This window comes from Triturus cristatus, chromosome 9 (genome assembly GCF_964204655.1).
Source record: "Triturus cristatus chromosome 9, aTriCri1.1, whole genome shotgun sequence".
NCBI classification, from domain to species: Eukaryota; Metazoa; Chordata; class Amphibia; order Caudata; family Salamandridae; genus Triturus; species Triturus cristatus.
In genome coordinates, this window is record NC_140592.1 from 862,303,746 (window position 1) to 862,324,943 (window position 21,198).

Sequence of the window (21,198 nt, forward strand, 5' to 3'; positions counted from 1 at the left end):
TCAGTACATAGGAATCAATAGGCTTTTTCAGTAAAAATGCAGTTAATTACTTTTCTGATTACTTTTACTAACAGTGCTGGATCCTACATTCAGCACTGGGGCATTTCCTGAAAACAGTTGAGTAAATGTGTTTTAGTTAGAGGAACGATTTTTAAAGAATATTATTGTATTTCAAAAGTTGACACTTAGAAACTGTTTCACATAGAATCACCAATGTTATCCTATCGGAGGAAATTCACTTTGCAGGTAAGTTACTTTTTCTTTTTATTTCACATCGTTTTTATTAAGTTACAAGAAATAAATAATAAGAACAGTAATAATAGTAATAAGTAAACAATCCATCAGGAGAAAACAAATACAAAGACAAAGTAAGTAAATAAATAGAAACTATAAATTGTTTAAGTGCCCAGCCAAGGTATTCGAGGTGAGCTCGCAAAGACGTAGAGGTAAGTGAACCAGCACAGTTCTCCACGGGAGTTTAAGGGAGCATACAGTACAGTATATAGCACAAGTGTGTCAAGTAGTTACATTGTACGCAATTATACAGGCAAGAGCTACAATACAGTGGGTCGTATGAGTATGATGAAGCATCAAGGGACTTCCAGAGTTTCCTGTGGGTTTTATGCCATGGAGAGGTATGGAGCGCGGTATTGTCTGCTCCTCTGAGGAGAGATAGCCACTCTTGCCACATTCTAAAAGACACATCGTTGGTGTTTTTCCACTTATACAATACAATTTTACAGGCTAAGGTGAGCATGTGGTCTAGCAGGTATCGGTCATTTATATTTTCGACTTTAGGGTCCACGGCACCTAACATGTTGGACTTATTGATTTTTAGTTTGGAGAGGTGGTCCAGCCGTAAAAGGGCTCTCTTAGTGTTAAGCACAATGTACTTTGAGTGGGGGAGGTGGGATACATCCATGGTAAGGAGGGCAGGTAGAGGCATATCACTGATGATTGACCTCTATATGTCTATGCAGACTGGGGTATAGTCAGTCCGAGTGATTAGCCAGTTGGCACCTTGTTTGCAAAGATATGCTGTTTGATAGTTCCTAAAGTTCGGGAGGCCCAGACCACCTTTTTCTTTCGGTAATTTGATTTTTGTCATTGATATTCTGGGATTCTTGCCTTGCCAAAAGGAACGTAATAAAAAGTTTATAGATTCTATTCAGGAAGTCATTTGAAAGTCATTGGTAGCATGCAAGCTAGATAGTTAACAAGAGGAGTAACGATCATTTTTAATGTCTCAGCCCTACTCCACCACTATAGATATTTAGGAAACCAGCCATCTAGCAATAAAGAGATTTTCTTGTGGAGTGCGTTCTCGTTGGCTTGGAGGGTGGTGATCAAGTCTCCGGTGAAGTCCAAGCCCAGGTACTTGAAGCACTTAGGTTGCCACAGGAGACACGAGTCGCCCATAATTTCTCTACCACCAAGGTTATTCAGGAGTTTAACTTCAGTCTTATCTTTATTTAATTTGTACCCAGATACTGCAGCAAAGTCTTCTATTGAGGACATGAGAGCACGGATAGCAGCTTCGGCATTCTCGGAGACAACTAGTACGTCGTCAGCATACGCAGTAATCTTTACCGTGTAGTCATTGAAACGTATCCCTGAGATCTGGCTATTATTCCTAAAATGGTATAGGAAGGGTTCAATTGCAAGCAGAAATAGGGAGGGAGAAAGGGGGCAGCCTTGTCTTGTGCCTTGTTCTAATTTGCTCTTACCCTGGCCGAGGGGTTAAAATAGAGTGACAGTAGCATGCGCGTAAAATTCTCGCCCAAGTTAAATTTATCCAGCGTTGCTTTCAGGTAAGCCCAATCTACTCTGTCAAAAGCCTTTTCGGCATTCAGAGTGATAGCCACTGTTGGTTAGTCATTAGGTTTGGCTTTCTCCAGTACATGAGCTAGGATTCTGGTATGGTCACTAGTCTGTTTTTAAAACACCAACTTGCGAGGGGTGGATAAGCTTGGGTAAGAATTTTTGTAGACGCTTGGCGAGAATCATTGCGTACATTTTACAGTCAAAGTTAATTAGGGATATCTGTCTATAGTTTTTGGGGAGTGTTGGGTCCTTCCCTTCTTTTGGGATTACTGCTATAATGGCTTCTGCTAGTGTCCCATTCATTTTGCCAGAGCTACTGAATTCATGGGACAGGTTTAAAAGTGGAAGAGTTAGTAGTGAGGAGAAGCATTTGTAAAATTTGGCACTAAACCCATCAGGCCCCGGAGCCTTCCCAGTTTTGAGGGACTTGATTGAGCTTTCGACCTCTGAAGCGGTAATAGGGCTATTGATTTTGAGCTGTTCTTGATCTGAAAGGGCGGGAAGTTTGCATTCATTTAGATAGTCTTGCGCCTTTGTGCTGTACAACTACTGGTTTTTAGAAGTCCTTAAAAATGTCTGCAATTTTATCCGGGTCAGAGTGAGCTAAACCTTTATGATGTATTAGGTTCTTAATCGTGCTCTTCGGTATTTTAAACTTTAAGTACGCAGCTAAGCTCTTCCCAGCCTTATTGGACTCACAAAGCTTTGCGCTTTTTTGTTCATTCCTGCTCTGTCACTGAGAATTTTATTATACTCGTATTTCTTATTCACTATTTTGTTCATGACTGAAGCATCCTGTGATATTACGTGTTTACGCTCTAGCATAGCAATCTCTTTTTCTAGCTTTTCAAGATTATTATTATAATCTCGATTCATGGCGGCTCTAATTTTAATAATCTCCCCTCTGATAGTAATCTTCAAAGCCTCCCACCGAGTGAGGTCCGATGTGTTATCCTGTTTGTTATCCATTAGGTAATTCTGTATTGCATTTTCAATGAGTTGTCTGTGGGACTCTTTTTCTAAAACTTCATTGTTGAGCCTCCAAATAAATTGCTTTTTGGGCGGCTTTGGGTCCGATATAGATAGGGTGATACATGAGTGGTCTGAGATCACTCTTGGCTCAATCAAAGTTTCTTCGATTCTGGCAGTGGTATTGCCGGAAATAAGTAGGTAGTCAATGCGTGAGTAGGAGTTATGTGGGGATGAGTAGAATGTATATTCCCTTCCTGTGGGGTTTTGTAACCTCCAAGTGTCTAACAGATTGAAACGTGTGCAGAGATTAATAAGGGCTTTATTAGAGTTATTGCTGCAAAACGGGCATTGTGAGTCTCTGTCTAATGCCGGGTCCATGGGTAGATTAAAATCGCCCGCTAGAATGTGCATAGCAGTGTCTGAGATAGTGTCTATTTGTTTGTTTAAATCTTCCCAGAATTCCAAGTCGTCCTTGTTAGGAGCATAAATATTAGTAATAAAGAATTCCGTATTGCCCTTTGCCAATTTTGTCGTAACCCATCTCACTTTAGTATCGGATGCGTGTGCTACCATGTTGATGTTTGATTTTTTTGCTACTAGAGTCAGGACAGCATTCTTATTCCCTATTGCATCAGAGCCAGCAACTTCACTATAGACCTATTTTTAAGTGAGTTAAATTGTTTTGAGTCGATCTTGGTCTCTTGTAGTAGGAAGACGTCACCTTTTTGTTTTTGAAGGTAAATAAGAATATTCCTCCATTTGACCGGGTGGTTTAAGCCCTTAACGTTCAGTGAGTATCTTGAGGTTATTATGTGCTGAGACTCTTGGGGAGCTTTGCGACATCATAACAGTATCAACATTGTAGATGCGTCCCTAGTTCTCCAGCGACTTTTGTACACTTTACTCACTGTGTGGTGATAGGGTGTGTGAAATAATGGTCGAGAGACATAAGGCACGAAAGTTGGGTGTATAGGTAAGTCACCTTGATAGAAAATACATATCAGTGCAGTTCCACCCTTGTAAATAGAGGCATCATAGCAAGATCTGGTACCTAGGAGAAAAAGCATGATGAGCAGGTAGAGAAACATGACATATCTTTGGTGCATATCAACCAACGAGGTGTACCATGTTTATATGAAGTTATTACTGTAAGACAATACCTTCGAGTAGAAAAACGTTGTACCTGCATGACAACACGCATCATGTCTATAGGGCATCACATACAAATTGGTCGCACCTGTTTGTGTTGAGGTGTTGTTGCGGAAATCACTGCGGAGACCAATACTTAAAGAAATAGGCAAGGCACATGAGCAAGGAAAACAATTGGGAGCATCATTGAAAAGGCAAAAAGCAAAGGAAAATAATGATAATATAAAGAACACAAGATCCAAAACCTTGACCCTAATCACCCTCAACCCTAATCCTCCCAACCACCCCTCAAGGTAGAAAACAGACATGGTGACTGGGGAAGAGAGCTCCCCTCACAGTGCTAGATACCTAGATTCAGCACTGGGACATTTCCTGAAAACAGTTGAGAATATGGTATTTGTTCACTTGAGCTCGGGCCGGATTCGGCGGGTGCAGTGTGCAGGATTCACGGTTCCTGGCTGGCACCAGAAGCTGCAGTTCAAACACTTCCGGTGTTCACGGGAGAAACAGCTTGGAAAGTGAAGGCAGGCAGGTCCTCCGGGGTTTTTGAGGTTGCTGTACGCTGGACACGCCAGGGTTTTGCAAAAGCAGGTTCGAGGAGAGACAGGCCGGTAGGGCTGGGGCCAAGTCAGTGGGCGTCATCCTCTTGTCAGCTCTGCACGGCTTCTCGTCCTTCTCTTCTTTTTCTTGTGGTTGCTGGATCTGAGGAAGGAAGGTTCAGGGTGCCCCTAAATACTAAATTTAGGGGCGTTACAGGTAGGTAAAGGGCAGGGACAAATGGGTCCTTTCCCTGGGGTGGGTACACCCCTTATTCTGCCACTCTCCAGTGGGAGGGGGGCAGGAGCCTGTCCCTGGTTGGCTGGGTCCCCCCATCCTCAAGATGGCGGGGACTAGAGGTTGTGCTTCACCTCGCCTCCCCCACCTTAGGGGTGGAATTGGCAGAGGTGGGCACACCTCACTTCCTCACTTGTTTTTCCCGCCGGTTATCCCGCCCGAAGTGGGGGATAGAACCAGTGGAGACCAGTTGCTGAAAGCAGCATATCGTCTGGAGAGGCTCACAAAGGCGGCATGCCTTTGAAGCTTCTCCTTCGTGAACCCTGCCCATCCTGGAGGAGGAGGCTTGGCACCTCGTCCCAGGATGTGCATTGTTTCAGGCCCCCCGAGAGCAGCAAGCTCCCGACCCAGGGGTCTAGAAACATGTCTGGTGGTGGCAGCCTGCGGAGCCACTCAGTCAGGTCACTGGAAGTTGGTCGAGTTTCAGGGGGCATCAGTGTGGGTTTAATGTGCTGAGAAGGTGGATACGAAACTTCCCAGTCTTCAGTGTAGCCATTATGGTGCTGTGGAGTTCGTAATGACAAACTCCCAGCACCATATACTCTTAATGGCAGCACTGCACTTACAGTGCCCAGGAATGGACTTGGGCTCTGTAGGGGTAAAGGGCTCATGCTCCTGTACCCTCACCACTAGCATAGGGCACCCAGCTAGATGGGTGACTGATGTATGCCAGGGCAGTGGTTTGTGGGCATGGCACACAGGGATGTGTGCCATGTCGACTCTTCACTTTGTTCTGCACCAAGGCACTCAGTCTGCGAAGGCAGTGTGTGAGTATCAGGGTACAGGGCCTCTGGGGGTGGCACATTAAGTGCTGCAGCCCTTAGAGGCCTTCTCTGGTCACAGGACCCTGGGTACCTGTGGTACCATTTACCAGGGGCTGACATGTGGCCAGAGATGCCAATTGGGGTTAGGCTTTAATGCAGTTTTAAGGAAGGAACACAGGCCCTGGGCACCTGATTGGCAGGAGCCCAGGGCACACTCAGTCAAAGGACATTAGCAATTCAGCAAAAAGTGGGGGCATACCATGCAAGAAAGAGGGCACTTTCTCACAGTTGCCAGCTGAAAGTGCCCATTTCCTTTACTTTCACTGAGCTGAATGATTCCCATCAAGCCAGTAGAGCTGCTTCCAATAATATGGAAACTGTACACACTTGCTGAAATTCAGACAAGTAAGATGAACAGGTGCAGACATAGTTCTAGTTCCGATCCAGACAACATTATCCAGCAAGATCAAATTTGAACACAAACCTCATGAATGAAAATAAGGTTGTAACAAGTAAACTTCACAGCTCCAAAAATCCTAGAAACTTATCACATCTAGAAATTCTGAATACAGCCATCCCTCCTTTAATGTTATAATGAGCAGTGCACAATATGCAATGTACAGAGCTAGACTTTTTAAGAAAAGTAAATTACCTTTGATAACCAATTGCTGTACAAGATTGGTCTGCTGAGAGCCTTCTCCTTCTCCACATTTGGGAAATGCTTCAGTGCTACTACATTTATGTTCTCATCCGTCCAATGCCTTTCTTCATCTTCGACAAGTCTAAAACATATTAATATTTAACATCAAATGCCAATACAAAATGAGAGCCAACAAAAGAAGCTTTGGTGTACATCATGTTTATTAATTAGAACGAACTAAAGTTGTAACAAAGGGGAGTAGCTGGTGGTAGGAGTTCTATTTTTTTTAGGGGTACAAGATGGTTAACATGCATCAGCCACCTGTTTTAAAAATCATTGGAGTTTTTAATACACAGTATGCTCTTGTGTGATATATGTATTCTTGAAGGATTCAACCAACAGATGTATTTTTTTAATATTTTTTTTTTTTTACTTCAAATTATTTTTTGTTTTATCACTAAGTATACATTTTTGATTTTCTACTTTTCACATTTTTCCGTTCAACCTACTTTCCTACTATTTTCTATTGAATATTCCAGTTTCATCGCTTAGGACAGGGTGTGCAGTAGTTGACCTATAATGGAGGAACTGTGAGGAAAAAATCTTAAACCACAAAAAACAAATTCTTAGTGGCATCCTAGAATCAAACTCTCCAGGACAGACCGTAGATTCACACAAGACCTGGGTCATCCTCTGATATCTAATAGTATCTCCGGCAGTGTTTTGAAAAGACCTTAAGAAAACCTGAGAGGGTTGGTTCATCATTACAAGAAGGCTTTTACCTCATAAACCCTTACAGTGGAATAACAGGCTCAATGAGGGTTCAATAAATTGATGAGAACAACATTCAATTCCATTCTCAGGAATTATTCACACCCTCTGCAAGTAAATGGATTATGAATACCTCAGCTTGCAAGCAGCAGCAAATAAGGAGTAATTGGTCTTGGTACTGAAGTGGATCAACACGTTGCTCCACATGCAGAATCTCCCATGTCAAACTGCAGCACTTTGCTGTGGAAAGTCCTTTTGTTCTTCTAAGCTATCCATACTACAGTAGCATTGCTGCCAAGATCATTATCCATAGGTTGTGACAGAATATCTTTACTTGCAGTCTGGAAATTCAGTGCTGTCGGTATAGAATACTTCAATGTAGCTGGAAGACATTCCCAGTACCTTCGATGCATCAAAACCAGTGCCAACACCACCAAGGAACATTTCAACATCATTAAGGAATCCTCCAACCTGGCTGCCAGAAAAAGGATATCACACCCTCACAGGAATTGTGTGTGACAACCTTCCCCACATCGTCCACGACAAGATCGCAACCATATACAGAAACTTCAAACCCCAACAGACACCTACGGACTTCCTTGACAGATACACAACCACCGTAACCGACATGAACTACACACTTACGACCTGCAACATTCTCTCCACCCAGGACACCACTTCCACCATGAAATCCATCCACTCTGAAGATCCCACAGATCTATGCCCGCATCACATCTTCAACCTCAGAAACCAAAGAATCGGTGTAATAAAGTGCATCTTTTTGCATGGTTAGCCCCCATTCTTTGCCTGGGTTTGATGTGGTTTCAATCGCAGTGCACAGGGTCCCTGCAATGCAGCTACTCTGCGTCAGTGCTTCTTCCCTAAAGACATATCCCCAATTGGTACGTCTGCCCCCTGTAAGTCCCTAGTAAGTGGTACAGCTCTACATGCCAAGAACAGATGCTTTCAGGGTAAACATAATCCATTCGAAGCATGTGTGCTGCAGATACACATGCTTTGCATAGACTGTATAGTAGTACTCTCCGAAAGCGGTGGATAACCATTGGGTGTTGCAGTTATCTGAAAAAGTGTTCTTGCTTGCCCTACATTAGCTTGTTAGCATGCTAACACATCCTCACAATAACGTTTGGTAAATGTGTTTGTTGTAGACCATGTAGTTGCTTTACAAATGTCAGCTATAGGATTGTTACCTAATAAAGCCACAGATGCTCCTATTTTACAAGTAGAATGGGCTCTAGGAGGTATAGACAAAGTCCTTTTGGCTTTAATCTAGCATGTTTGGATACACTTAACAATCCAGAGAGCGGACATGTTGGACAAACTGTCGCGATGACCTGTGAATCACGAATGTTCAATATGGTGGTCTGTACCTACATATGGGATGAAGCCCATCTAATGAAGACGAATCCTTCAATTATAGTCCTCAAAGCGGGTGACGATCTACTATGCGGGCAGCACTGCCTGTGATCAACACCAACTCCAGAGTTCCTCATCACCGTCTTCATACACGTCTCTGTGTATCATCAACACAGTAACAGTGCTCAACTACCCATAGAGTGCCAGCCATCACTCTCACTTGGGTACCCGCCTGGGTGTCCTTGTGAGTATCTTGTTTTCCTTTTCCTCCTTCACCCACTGTTGGCATGTACACCTCACGCGGCTGCTCATTCTACCCATCAGATGTCCCTAAATCCATAGGTCCTGTTAAGACCCTAGATCACGTATAGGGTCGAAACGTCAACAAAAGAAAGCAAACCATTAACAGCGTGTATTATGTATGTGGCGGCTGTATATTATGTATTGAGTTGCTAAATGGTCGACTTTTTTGAATAACTTGGAAACCTTGTAAAATACTGTCATAATTATGTCACCAATATTTTGGGTTCCTGTTCCTCACTGGGGACACTACGCACATTTTTCTTTTTCAGTGTATATAGAATTTTGTTTGTAAAATATAAAATATGAGTGAATCAAACTAAAACCATAAGTGGATGTGGTTTCTTCGCCCTCTGACATCATTTTAACCCTTCCATTGAGATTGTGCACCTTATATTGATATTCATATATTGATTCTATTATTTCACAGGAACCACTGTTTGACAATAATTTACCCACCCAGGTTCCTTAGTGATTTGGGTGCCTTTGTCCTTTTTCTCGACAATTAATCCATAGGGCATTGCCTTTGGATAGAGGGTGTGGGAACCTGTAGGTGAGGTTTGGGCATTTTGTGTTATCTGCTGTTGAAAAGAGATCTATTTTTGGAAATCCCCGCCTGTGGAAGTATGGGAGGAGAGCTTGAGGGTGGAGTTCGCACTTGTTGCCACATTCTGTTGAGGAAGTTGGCAAAGTCGTTATCTGTCCCTGGAAGGTGTTCTGCTAGCAGTTGAATTCTGTGATTTATGGGCCAATGCCAAATGGCTTGAAAGAGGCGTGATAGCTGTAGAGAGTTTGTCCCACCTGTTTTGTACATAGTACATGGTTGTTGTCATCTGTCCCGACTAGGACCACTTTGCCTATAAGGTGAGGTAGAAATGCCGTTAATGCTAGGTGAACAGCTTGAAGCTCTAGGTAGTTGATGTGGAGGCTCTGGCGTTTGATATCCCAGAGCCCCTGAGCTGTTGGATGTTGTAAGTGAGCACCCTACCCTGAGAGGGATGCATCCGCTGTTAGCATGAACTGTGGGACAGGGTCGACAAAGAGCCGTCCCTTTGATAAGTTGTGTGTGTTCCACCACTGCAAAGTGCGATGGGTGCGGCTGTCTACCAACACTAGATCTTGTAGTTGACTTCAATTGATTTCATTGACGTGCTAAGCATTCCTGTAGAGGACGCAAGTTTGAACTTGCATGAGGCACTATGGCAATGCATGATGCCATAATCCCTAGGAGCTGCATGAAAGTTCTGACTGTTCGATACGGATTGCTTTGGAATGGTGGTAGCAGTGTTTGGAATTTTTTTAACCCTGGCTGCATTTGGATAGGCTAGACCTGTTCGCTCCTAGATGAGGCTGCAGCGGAGAAGGTTGAAGATGGGATTTTTAAGTGTTGACTGTGAATATCAGCAGATGTGGAAGAGTTGTGGTAATTTTTTGTGTGTTTTTGACACCTGTGGTATGTGTTGGCTTTGAAGAAGCCAATCATGTAGATCTGGAAACACAAATGTGTTGCCTTCTTAGATGAGCTTCTACCACTGCTAAACATTTGAATACTCTAGGTGCAGAAGTGACTCTGAATGGGAGCACTTTGAATAGATAATGCTTTCCTGCTATCAAAGATCTCAGATTATTTGCGATGTGCTGGGTGAATAGGAATGTGAAATATGCATTCTTTAAGTCTAGTGCTGACAAAGTCGCCTTGCTGTAGGAGCAGAAGCACTTTCATTCATTCACTAATGTCTTTATTAGATTTTATAATAAAATCATTAAAGCACATTAAAATACATAATTTTATCAAAGTGCAAGCACTTGTTGAAGTGTGACCCTGTGGAAGTGCTCTGATAGTATGTACAGGTTTAAAGGCCTGAGATCTAAAATTGGCAGTTGAGAACTGTCCTTCTTGGAAATTAGGAAGTAAAGGGAGTAAACCCTGGACCCTTGATGTTGTATTAAAACTGGTTCTATAGCTTCTTTTATTAAAAGAGCTTGTCCTTGTTTGAGCAGTTGTTGGTGCTCCAGAGAGCCTCTGAGTGCAAGGTGGTTGGAGGATTTCTGGTGAGCTCCAGGCAATAACCATGTTGGATAATATTCAACACCCACTTGTCTGATGTTCTTGATTGCCAAGAGGGAGGAAACTGTTGTGGACATCCCCCAACAGGTGTACGGAAATCAGGGTAATTGTTATGAAGTCACTGCTTGCTGGGAGATGGAGAGGTACGGGTTGGTGTGTCTCGACCTCTACCTGTGGAGTGGTTACCCCCACAGCTGCCTCTGTAAAATCCTCTTGAGGGTACGATTGAATTTGGGGCCTGTATGAAGGAGGCATCTGTAGAGGTAGTTTTTTAACCTCCTCTATAGAATGAGCGACAAAAGGAACCTTAATCAGAGGATGTCTGAAGTGCTGCCATGGATTTAGTGACTTCAGTATCCTTTTTAGGTCTCGCCTAGCGACGCAGCGCATGCGATGCTCACCTTGGCGAGAACTATTGTCGCTAGTTTTGTGTTCGGAAGGGGGTCAGGAACTGTGCACACATCCGGACAGGCGATGTGCATGTGTACGGCTCCGTCGGCTCCAGATCATCTTAGACAGGAGATGTGCACGCGCCTGGATGGGAAACAGCTTTCTGGTAGCGGGCTGTATCATCTCATGCCGCTTTTACTTTGCCGGAGCGCGGCACTTTGGTTTGTGTTTCTGGCTTCTAAATGAGAGTTACTACTTTACCATGACGCATTTACTATCCATATGGGATTTCTTAGGTTTTTAGCCCGCTTTTGCATTAGAAAACCATAGCGTCTCCATGGCGCGTTTAGTTTTACGAGCCTCGGAGTTTCATTTTCTCCCTACACTTTCACAGCGCACGGTCATGGGAAGTACTGACATGATCAAAGGGAGAGGAGAAATGCTCGGTTTCGGTGAAACACTGACACGCTTTGGTACGGAGACTCCGTTCTTTCTGCCACAGGGCATGCCAGTGCCATGGAGACACAGACACACACTGAGGCTGGTGGCACTGAAATGCACGAAGAGACACAGTGACAGGCAATGGCACAAGGAAGCACAAATACGCTCACTGGAGAAGGGAGACCCTTAAGCATACTTTCACAGGGAGACACTGGAACAGGACTAACATGGCAAGGGGACAGGAGAAAAGCGTGTACAGCGGCAGGAAGACACTGATGCGCACTAAGACAGGAGACACTGAAACGCACACTGGGACACAACACTGCGAAAGGAGATGCTGGCAATGCAATGGTGCAGACAGTGGCACTGCAGTGTGATAAGGCAATATTAACACGCACACTGGTACACAAGACTAGGACAGCATACAGGAATAGAGACACTACAGGCAGCAAACTGTGGCAGGGATTATGACAGCGCACTGTCATACACACTGAGAAAGGACGCACACAGAGAAAGGATGCGCTGACAGTACTCTGGCAAAGACACGATCATGTGCACTGGGACAGGAGGATCTCTGTAGCGGTACCACATTCCACTGATCACACGTTTGCAAGACCCAATTCCCATACAGAGTCTTCGAGATATCCAGCATGCAGCGGACTATAACCTGCATCTCAGAAATACTCAGCTACCTGCTGGGAAAGGCAGGGCTATAAATAATTGCTTAAGCAGAAAGGCTCACCATCATCGCCATGCTAAGATACGGAAGACGCCATTAGCCCTTTGCACACAAACATAAAAAAAAAAAAGATTATATTTACGAAGTAATCTCAAGATCTCCGTGTCGGCAGGTGTTTAAACAGTTGGACAAAAAAACTAGGTTTGCTCGACCTGCATTCAGGTGCCTGATATTTGATCATTTTAGCCCTTCGTCAAATGAAGCACACCAAGCATCAAAATCGCTTTACAATACATTTGTCTTTTGGAAATGCTAATATCTTTGGCTTCATAAGTTTTGTACGTGGAAAAAAATGGGAAGCCATTCTTTTACCACGCGTTTAACCTTAATCAGAAAAATATGGTTTCTGCTTAAAAATAACACAGTTATGTAGCTCTTTCTGGAATCAGAAATGCAGACTTGAGAAGTGGGAAAAATGTGACAGGCACCAAGATCAAAACAAGCATTTTCAATGCAATAGGTCTCGCATTTGTTAAAATTAGAGCGGTTGCTGTTGAAAATGTTTTTTACCTTTGTTTTTAGGTCTCGCCTACGCAGGGCGCATGCGCTGCTTAGGAGAACCTTTAGCCGTTCTGCTCTTTTTCTAAGCACATACTCGTGCTTGTGGCGGCACACACCTTGCGGGAGCGCGCAGGGGCGTGCCACAAGCACGAGTATGTGCTTCCAAAAAGATCAGACTGCACGTGCACCACTCCCGGGCTCACCTCTTGCTCCCCCTCTCTCTCACGCGCATTCCTTGTTTATTTTTTTAAACTTTCAGCGCAAGGCGCGCGCGCTTGTCAATAGGAATGTTTGAAAGTCATGTTGTATGCTCCGCATCAGGCGGATTGTACTCACCACTGGAGACAATGTAATGCAGTGTCAAATCTCCGATACATACATGCTGTGAAGTTTGCCTCTGCCTGGAGCCATCATTTAAACTCAGTGGAATGCTCTCTGGAGGAGGAAGGGGGCCACATGGCAAAGTCTGTGTTTGTCTCAGATTCCGCCAGTCTGTTCTCGGGATCCGTCTCTTCTGAGTGCCCGGTCACCGGGGTGAAGGCTGTTTACACTGGGGCCCTCCGTGGGAGGCTCTCGGGCCGTTTTACAGGAGGGTCCAGGTGCGGGCCCTCAGAGTGCCGACGGCCGGGGGGCAGTACAGAGGCACCCCTTCCACTGCTGCCCATCCAAGTCTCACCTAAACAATGTACCCTCCGCTATCATAGGTTTAAAATGCCGATGTGTTGAATTTCTTCTGCTGTTTACAAGTGTTAAGCCATTTATTTGTCTTGGACCAGATAACATCTCAACCTCTCAAGGACTCGGCCAGCCTCGTTCGTCACCTCAGGTAGGTGAAAGCATCTCCTTATTATCTGCCAACAGGCAATGACTTCTGAAAACAAACAATCCATCTCTTCCATTGCTCGTGACAACCTCCATAGATGGCCCTCTGTGGGCACCCACACAAAGTTTGGTTGTAAAGATTTTTTTTTCGGAAGGCAGTTGTAGCCCGAAAAACAATCACATTGCACAGGCCCTGCAATAGTTTTGATTGTATGCAGTTCTTTCAAGCAAAACGATTAACAAACAAATTTTATACACACATATGTCTCTATTGAATGCATTACTAATTTTAGTGCCTTCAGAAGGATGAACACTGAGGCAACACTGCTATGGATCAGACCACTCACCTGCATGCAGGTCGCATAACTATCTCTGCAGCAGCAAGTGCTGAACTCACTGAGATAGCCCAGCGACAATGACTGTATACTCAACTTTCACACAATTGCGTGCAGTGAGGTACAATGCTGTAGTCAAGCAATTTCCTCAACATAATTTCAATCTGTTTTCCTCTGTAGGGTAGGGGAGTGCTGATCATTAGGTTTCACCTGAGAGAGCACAGTGCAATCAATCAATCAAATGAATTTGTAAAGTGCGCTACTCACCCGTAGGGTCTCAAGGCGCTGGGGGGAGGGGGATCCGCTACTGCTCGAAGAGCCAGGTCTTGAGCTGTTTCCTGAAGGAGAGATGGTTCTGGGTCAGTCGTAGGTGGGTGGGGAGGGAGTTCCATGTCTTGGCCGCCAGGTAGGAGAAGGATCTTCCTCCGGCAGTGGTCTTGCGGATGCGAGGGACGGTGGCGAGGGCGAGGCTGGCGGAGCGGAGGTGGCGGGTGGGTGTGTAGAATGTGAGGTGGTTGTTGAGGTATGTGGGTCCCATGTCGTGGAGAGCCTTGTGTGCGTGGGTGTGGAGTCTGAAAGTGATCCTCTTGCTGATGGGGAGCCAGTGCAGGTCTCTCAGCTGGGGAGAGATGTGGCTGAAGCGGGGGGTGTCCAGGATAAGTCGTGCAGAGGCGTTCTGTATGCGCTGGAGTATTTTCTGTAGTTTGGCTGTGGTTCCAGCATAGAGGGTGTTTCCGTAGTCCAGTCGGCTGGTGACGAGGGCCTGGGTGACCGTCTTCCTAGTGTCGGTGGGGATCCACCGGAAGATCTTTCGGAGCATGCGCAGGGTGTTGAAGCAGGATGACGAGACGGCGTTGACTTGCTTGGTCATCGTGAGGGAGGAGTCCAGGATGAAGCCCAGGTTGCGAGCATGGTCCGGTGGCTTTGGAGCGGAGCCCAGGGCAGGGGGCCACCAGGAGTCGTCCCAGGCGGAGGGGGATGTTCCCAGGATGAGGACTTCCGTCTTATCTGAGTTCAGTTTCAGCCGGCTGAGCTTCATGCATTCCGCGACGTCTTTCATTCCTTCCTGGAGGTTGGCTCTGGCTGTGGCGGGGTCGTTGGTGAGGGAGAGGATCAGCTGGGTGTCGTCGGCGTAGGAGAGGATGTTGAGGTTGTGTTGGCGTGCGATGGCTGAGAGGGGGCTCATGTAGACGTTGAAGAGGGTGGGGCTGAGAGAGGATCCTTGTGGGACGCCGCAGATGACTTCGGTGGCCACGGACCGGAACGGGGAAAGGCGGACTCTCTGGGTTCTGCCGAAAAGGAACGAGATGATCCATTCCAAGGCCTTTCCTTGGATTACGATGTTGCTGAGGCGCTGTATCAGGGTGCGTTGGCATACGGTGTCGAAGGCTGCCGAGAGGTCCAGGAGGATGAGGGCAGCTGTTTCCCCACTGTCGAGCAGGGACCTGATGTCGTCGGTGGCTGCGATGAGGGCGGTCTCGGTGCTGTGGTTTGCTCGGAAGCCGGACTGCGAGGGGTCGAGGGATCCGTTGGTCTCGAGGAAGGCGGAGAGTTGTTTGTTGACGATCTTCTCGATGACTTTGGCCAGAAAGGGGAGGAGCGAGATGGGGCGGAAGTTCGTGAGGTCCGTGGGGTCCGCGGTGGGTTCTTCAGGAGGGTGCTGAGCTCGGCATGTTTCCAGCTCTCTGGGAAGGTGGCGGATGCGAAGGAGCTGTTGATGATGTTCCGGAGTTGGGGTGCGATGATGGAGTCGGCTTTGTTGAAGATGTGGTGTGGGCAGGGGTCGGTTGGGGAGCCGGAGTGGCTGGTGTTCATCATGTGGGTGGTATCTTCGGTGCTGACCGTTGTCCAGGTGCGGAGGGTGGTGGTGGGGGGCACCGGATCGGTGGTAGGGTGCGCGGTCTGTGCGCCGAAACTGTTGTGTATGTCGGCAATCTTGCGGTGAAAGAACGAGGCGAGTGAGTCGCAGAGGTCCTGCGAGGGTGTGATGTCGTTGTTGCAGGCGCTGGGGCTGGAGAGCTCTTTGACGATGCTGAAGAGTTCCTTGCTGTTGTGGGAGTTGTTGTCCAGTCGTTCTTTGAATGTGGTCCTTTTGGTGGTGCGGATCAGTTGGTGGTGTTTGCGGGTGGCGTTCTTGAGGGCTGTCATGTTTTCTGTAGTCTGGTTGTGGCGCCAGGCTTTCTCGAGGGTACGGCAGGTTTTCTTGGAGTTTTTGAGGTCGTTGGTGAACCAGGAGGCTTTCTTGCTGCCGTGTCTGCTGGGGGGGTTCTTCAGTGGTGTGAGGTCATCGGCACAGTTGGTGAGCCACTGTGTGAGGTTGCGGGCTGCTTCGTTGGGGTCCGTCGTGTTGGTGGGGGGGTTCTGGCTGAGGGAGGTGGTGAGCTGGTCGGCGGTGATCTTGCTCCAGCTGTCGTACCAGTGAGCTCTATCGTACCTAGTAAGCAGACCTTGTGTGCTGGCTATACGCCAGAGATTGGCAGATTGTGCAGCCCCTCTTGCCTGAGGCATCTATTAATTTTGATTCTTTTTCTGGAGGTGATGCATCAGCTGATGTTTGTGAATCTGCTCCTTTACGAGCATTAGACACTACCAAAGAATTTGGAGTAATCTGACCCCTAATAAAAACTGGTGGGGGTTTGAATTTTTTGTCAACCCTAGGTGTAATAATGCGTGCGCATGCATGGTCCTTAAAAAAATCCTCTGCAGAACACATCATACCTTTTAACATTGGGAGAGACTGATGTTTTATGTGTAGCCCACAATTTTTCAAATGAAAAAAAAGTCTTCCTCTAAGGCTTCTTTATGCAAGTTGACTCTATGGTATAAAGCTGCCCTCGCTATTAGCTCCTGATATGAGGTGTTGTCATCGGAGATGAGGGTTTTGTGGGATAAAGATCAGGATCTGTGTGTCCAGGAGGGTCTATATTGTAGTAATGCCATGGGTATGGTGGCATTTCATAAGTGTCATCTCCTCCATCTGCATTCGGTTCTATGTAAGGAGAACTCTGAGGTGTGATGTTTAAAGGGATTCCTGGTGAATAAGGTACTAAGGGTACATGTGAAGATGGTGGTGGAGGGTAATGATGAATAGGGTGGAGGGTAATGATGAATAGGGTGGAGGGTAATGATGAATAGGGTGGAAGGGACTAGTAGCAATGTCCTTTTTCTTCTTTAAAGGAATTGTATATCCTGTGTCCTCTAGAAAAGAAGTCTAACTTTTGGAGGATGGTGGTAGTGCAGATTTTGTTATGATGCGTTCAGTCTCTGGATAATTATGTATTTTTTTCTGTTTTGGATTCAGTCTCTTGCATGGTTTCAAAATCGGCTCCTGAAGCGCTGGAGGAGCAGGTTTGTGTTTTAGTGGCTACATTTTCAGAGCCTAAGCTGTCTTCCCTTTTTTTGTCCTTCAGAACCGAAAATTTAGGAACCGAAGAGGTGGTGTCTCGGTTTGAGCCGGAAGGCTTTACTTGTGCTTTTGGTGCCAAGCCAGAGGGTGGGGTGTTTGAAACCGAATCTCAATGCCTACCATGGCCGGATGGCAGTGGTGGACTGGAAACCTTTAGTTCGGTGGAAGCGGACACACAACCCAGCAAACCTCCTCCAACTGGGAAAGAGCATTGCCAGGTGGTGATATGCAGGCTGTGTTTCTGCATAAAGTGTGCTGTGTTTCTGCATATAGTGTATTTTGATATCAAAGTATCCTAAAACTTAACTATCAAAAAAGAGTGATAAAGTCATTTTAGGTAACATTTTATAATTGGAGTCTATCTAGATACTCGATTTTGATTTACATGTATCAGATGATGATTATACATTTGTAAACTGTTCACATACCTGTCCTGGAAAAGACGAAGGGCTTCATGTGCCCAAATTCTGATTAGGCCTTCCACAGGTAAGGTTTCAAGAGGTCTCAAAGCTTCAAATATACCTCTGACCCATCTTGTCATCTCTCGAGGAGAATAGATGTAATGTGGCTGTGTGTCTTGCGTAAATCTTTCCTGAAAATGATAAACATTAACATGAAGTCAATTTTTGTTTAACACATGGAGAATCAGATGTTTTAACAATAAATGTATGTTTCAGATGTCACCAAAATATTTCAATTTCATCTTCATAAAATATGGCAAAGTCTAGTATTCGTGGGCCTTGTGTGTTAAGTAATGAAGCAACTGTATATGCATAGTGCTGTGTGTATGAAAACATAATACCTGAGACATGGTGTAGAATTCAACCATTGCAGCTGTAAGAGGTTCGGCATAAGTACGAAGCGAAGGGATGAGCCTTAGCATTGCACGGTTGAAGGTTCCATAGATCTGAGTTAATGATGCAGGGCCAGGATAGTCAACATATACAACAGGTATGTGACGCAAAAATCTGAAACAGAAAATAGCTTTATTATGGTCTAATATCCATGGATTACAGAAATGCACCTGGAAATGTGGCGCAGCTGAATTTTATTGGAGTGTCTTTTTAACTTCCACCTATACAGGCAAAAAGTTTTAAATAAATTGTAGGTGTGTGAAGTTTTTTGACATGGTCACCCCCACTTTCTGCCTGATATTTGATGCAATTTTGACTGATGTGCACTGGGTTCCTGCTAACCAGGTACCCATTGCCAGTACCCTTTTCTTAAAACGAGAATACTGTTCCCCAATTGGCAATATCTTTAGCGCCTTTGTAAGTGCCTAGTAAATTGTACCTCTGATATCTAAGGCATGGGTACTAAAGAGGGTGCCCAAGGGCTGCAAAATGTATTGTGCCACTCCATGGAATCCCGGGCCAGATGTACGACAGAATTTTGCATGCGCAAATGGGTTTCAGACCCGTTTGCGCATGCAAAAATCCTGTGGGCCATGTACTAACCCTATTTTGCAAGTCGCTAATTAAATAGCGACTCGCAAAATAGGGTCTGTGATTCCCTGTTAGGAAGGAGCGTTCCGAGGGCGTCCCTTCCTAATAGCGAGTCTGAACCCTATGTAAGAATGTTTTGCGACTGCAATCAATTGCAATCGCAAAACACTCGCAGTTTACAACCCTCTACAACAGGGTGGTAAACCATTTGCCAGATGACCCCTTCCCCTTTGTGAATGGGTCCACAAACATTTTTTTAGAGCAGGCAGTGGTCCCAGGGACCACTACCTGCCCTTAAAAAATTAAACAAAAACGCTTAATTTTTTTTTTTTTTTTTTTTAAATGCATCCCGTTTTCCTTCAAGGAAAACGGGCTGCATTTACAAAAATAAAAAAAAACTGCTTTATTTAAAAGCCATCCCAGACATGGAGGTCTGCTGACCCCAGCAGGCCACCATCCCTGGGAGTGTCAGCCATTCCCAATGGGTTCGCAAATTGCAACAGCCTCATTAATATGCATGAGGTATGCAATTTGCAACCCCATTGGGAATTGCAAACAGCGTCTCAGACACTGTTGTGCATCCCTATTAGCGAGTCACAAATGTGCCGCCAATTTGCTACTCTAATTGGCGGGTCGTACATCTGGCCCCCCCATCACCAAACTCATGCACACTGCCACTGTAGGCAGCGTGAAAGAGTAGATACAAATGTGAAACCACGACGGCACACACCCTGTGTGCCATGCCTACAGACATGGCATGCAATGTAGGTAAGTCAACCCTACAACAGGCATTATAGCCCTAACGCAGAGTGCATTATATTACAGGTGAGGATATATCTGCATGATCAGATATACCCCTGTGCTGTCTAGTTCAATTGCTAGTTAGTACAAGTGAACAGGGAAGACATCTTAACTATATGTAATGGGCACTGGTCATTACGAGCGCCCCAGCTATGTGATGGCTTTACCGAAACCCATGGTGTTCTGTATCAAACACCTTCTCTTAATCAATCTATATTGATGTCAGTAGTGGATTTATTAAAACATGCACCCAGAGGACACCGGAGATCGTCCAGCCTGCCACCACAGACATGTTTCTGACACCAAGAGGCTCGGAGGGTCACCTGCACTTCGCCAAGACATCAGCATCTCCCTTGAACAGGAGAAGCCACTTCCCGGACACCAACCGCAACATCCGGCTCACCATTCTGCTGACCACTGGGTCCACCAGCGCAGCAGCCGCCGAGGCAGGAGGAGGTCACCATGCTCCAGGTGGTCAGATTTGTCTCCTCACGAAATATGAAGACGCCAGGACCATCTGGAGCCACCCAGCACCAATTTCCAGGGTACGAGACCCGTTACGAAGGCACAATAACAGTGAAGACCAGACCCATTGCAGCAACCAACGTTTATTTGAAGTCCAATCCGGAATCCACCACCGAAAATACCGTCAGCTGACAAAGGAGGTTAGCATTGCAGAGGCCAGCACGAGTGGTCCAGCTGTCCTGTTTTTGTCTCCTTCGGCAGGTCTGAGATTCGGGAAAGCCTTTGGCACACAGGACCAACAGCACACAGGACCAACAGCGCACAGGACCAACAGCGCACAGGACCAACATCTCACAGACCTCTGCACGCCTGCTCCCCAGCCCAGATCCACGGACACCGACCGTTTCCCCTTGCTCCCAAGACCCTCACGAACCCCCCCTTCCCCGCCTGTGAGCTCTCTGACTTGTCCCCAAGCCCTCCTCTGTAGCCTGTTTCTAGGTGGCCCCCCTCTTTGCCCAAGGTGTAGCACGCAAGGTTACCAACCTGTCCAGCACCTCTGTGTTAGAAAGTGAGACTTTTTGCAAGGCGACGCCCTAACATTTTGCCTAGAACTGACGCCAACCTGACTAAAGTGTGTGCTGAGATCCTGCTAACCAGGCCCCAGCACTTGTGTGCTTTCCCAAAATGTACCTTTGCATCCACAATTGGCACAACCTCTGGTCCACATGTAAGTTCCTTGTAAAAGGTACTACCGGTACCAAAGGCGCTAGTGACCAGAGAGAGCCTGAGGGCTATAGCATGTATTACGCCACCATCAGAGACTGCTCACTGCAGACTGTGTGTCAGTGTGGGACTCCAAACCCAAAAGTCGACATTGCACCGACACTGCCAGTGGCATAGACAAGTCACCTCTCTAGCACTGTGCACTATGCAGTGGCACAAGCGCTCTGCCCCTTCAGGGTCAGTGCCATTCACAGACATTGTAAGTGCAGTAAAGCCATTTTGAGGACATGAGCTGAAAGTTTGTCATCACAAACTCCCCCACAACATGATGGCTTTACTGAACACTAAGGAGTTTGGTATCAAACTTCCAGCACATTAAACCCGCACTAATGCCAGTTTCGGACTTAATGTCAAACGCACTCAGAGGGCTT

At 46.0% G+C, this 21,198-nt stretch overlaps 1 protein-coding gene across 1 annotated transcript in view; it reads right to left on the reverse strand.

Annotated features, from left to right (window-relative positions):
* DYNC1H1 (dynein cytoplasmic 1 heavy chain 1) overlaps window positions 1-21,198 on the reverse strand; it is a 1,397,843-nt gene that overhangs the window by 829,663 nt on the left and 546,982 nt on the right. The window contains exons 41-43 of the mRNA XM_085626346.1: window positions 18,136-18,301; window positions 17,762-17,925; window positions 6,196-6,325 (exon numbers count right to left, since the gene is read on the reverse strand). Coding sequence (XP_085482472.1) covers window positions 6,196-6,325; window positions 17,762-17,925; window positions 18,136-18,301 — 460 coding nt within the window. The remainder of the gene's footprint in view (window positions 1-6,195; window positions 6,326-17,761; window positions 17,926-18,135; window positions 18,302-21,198) is intronic.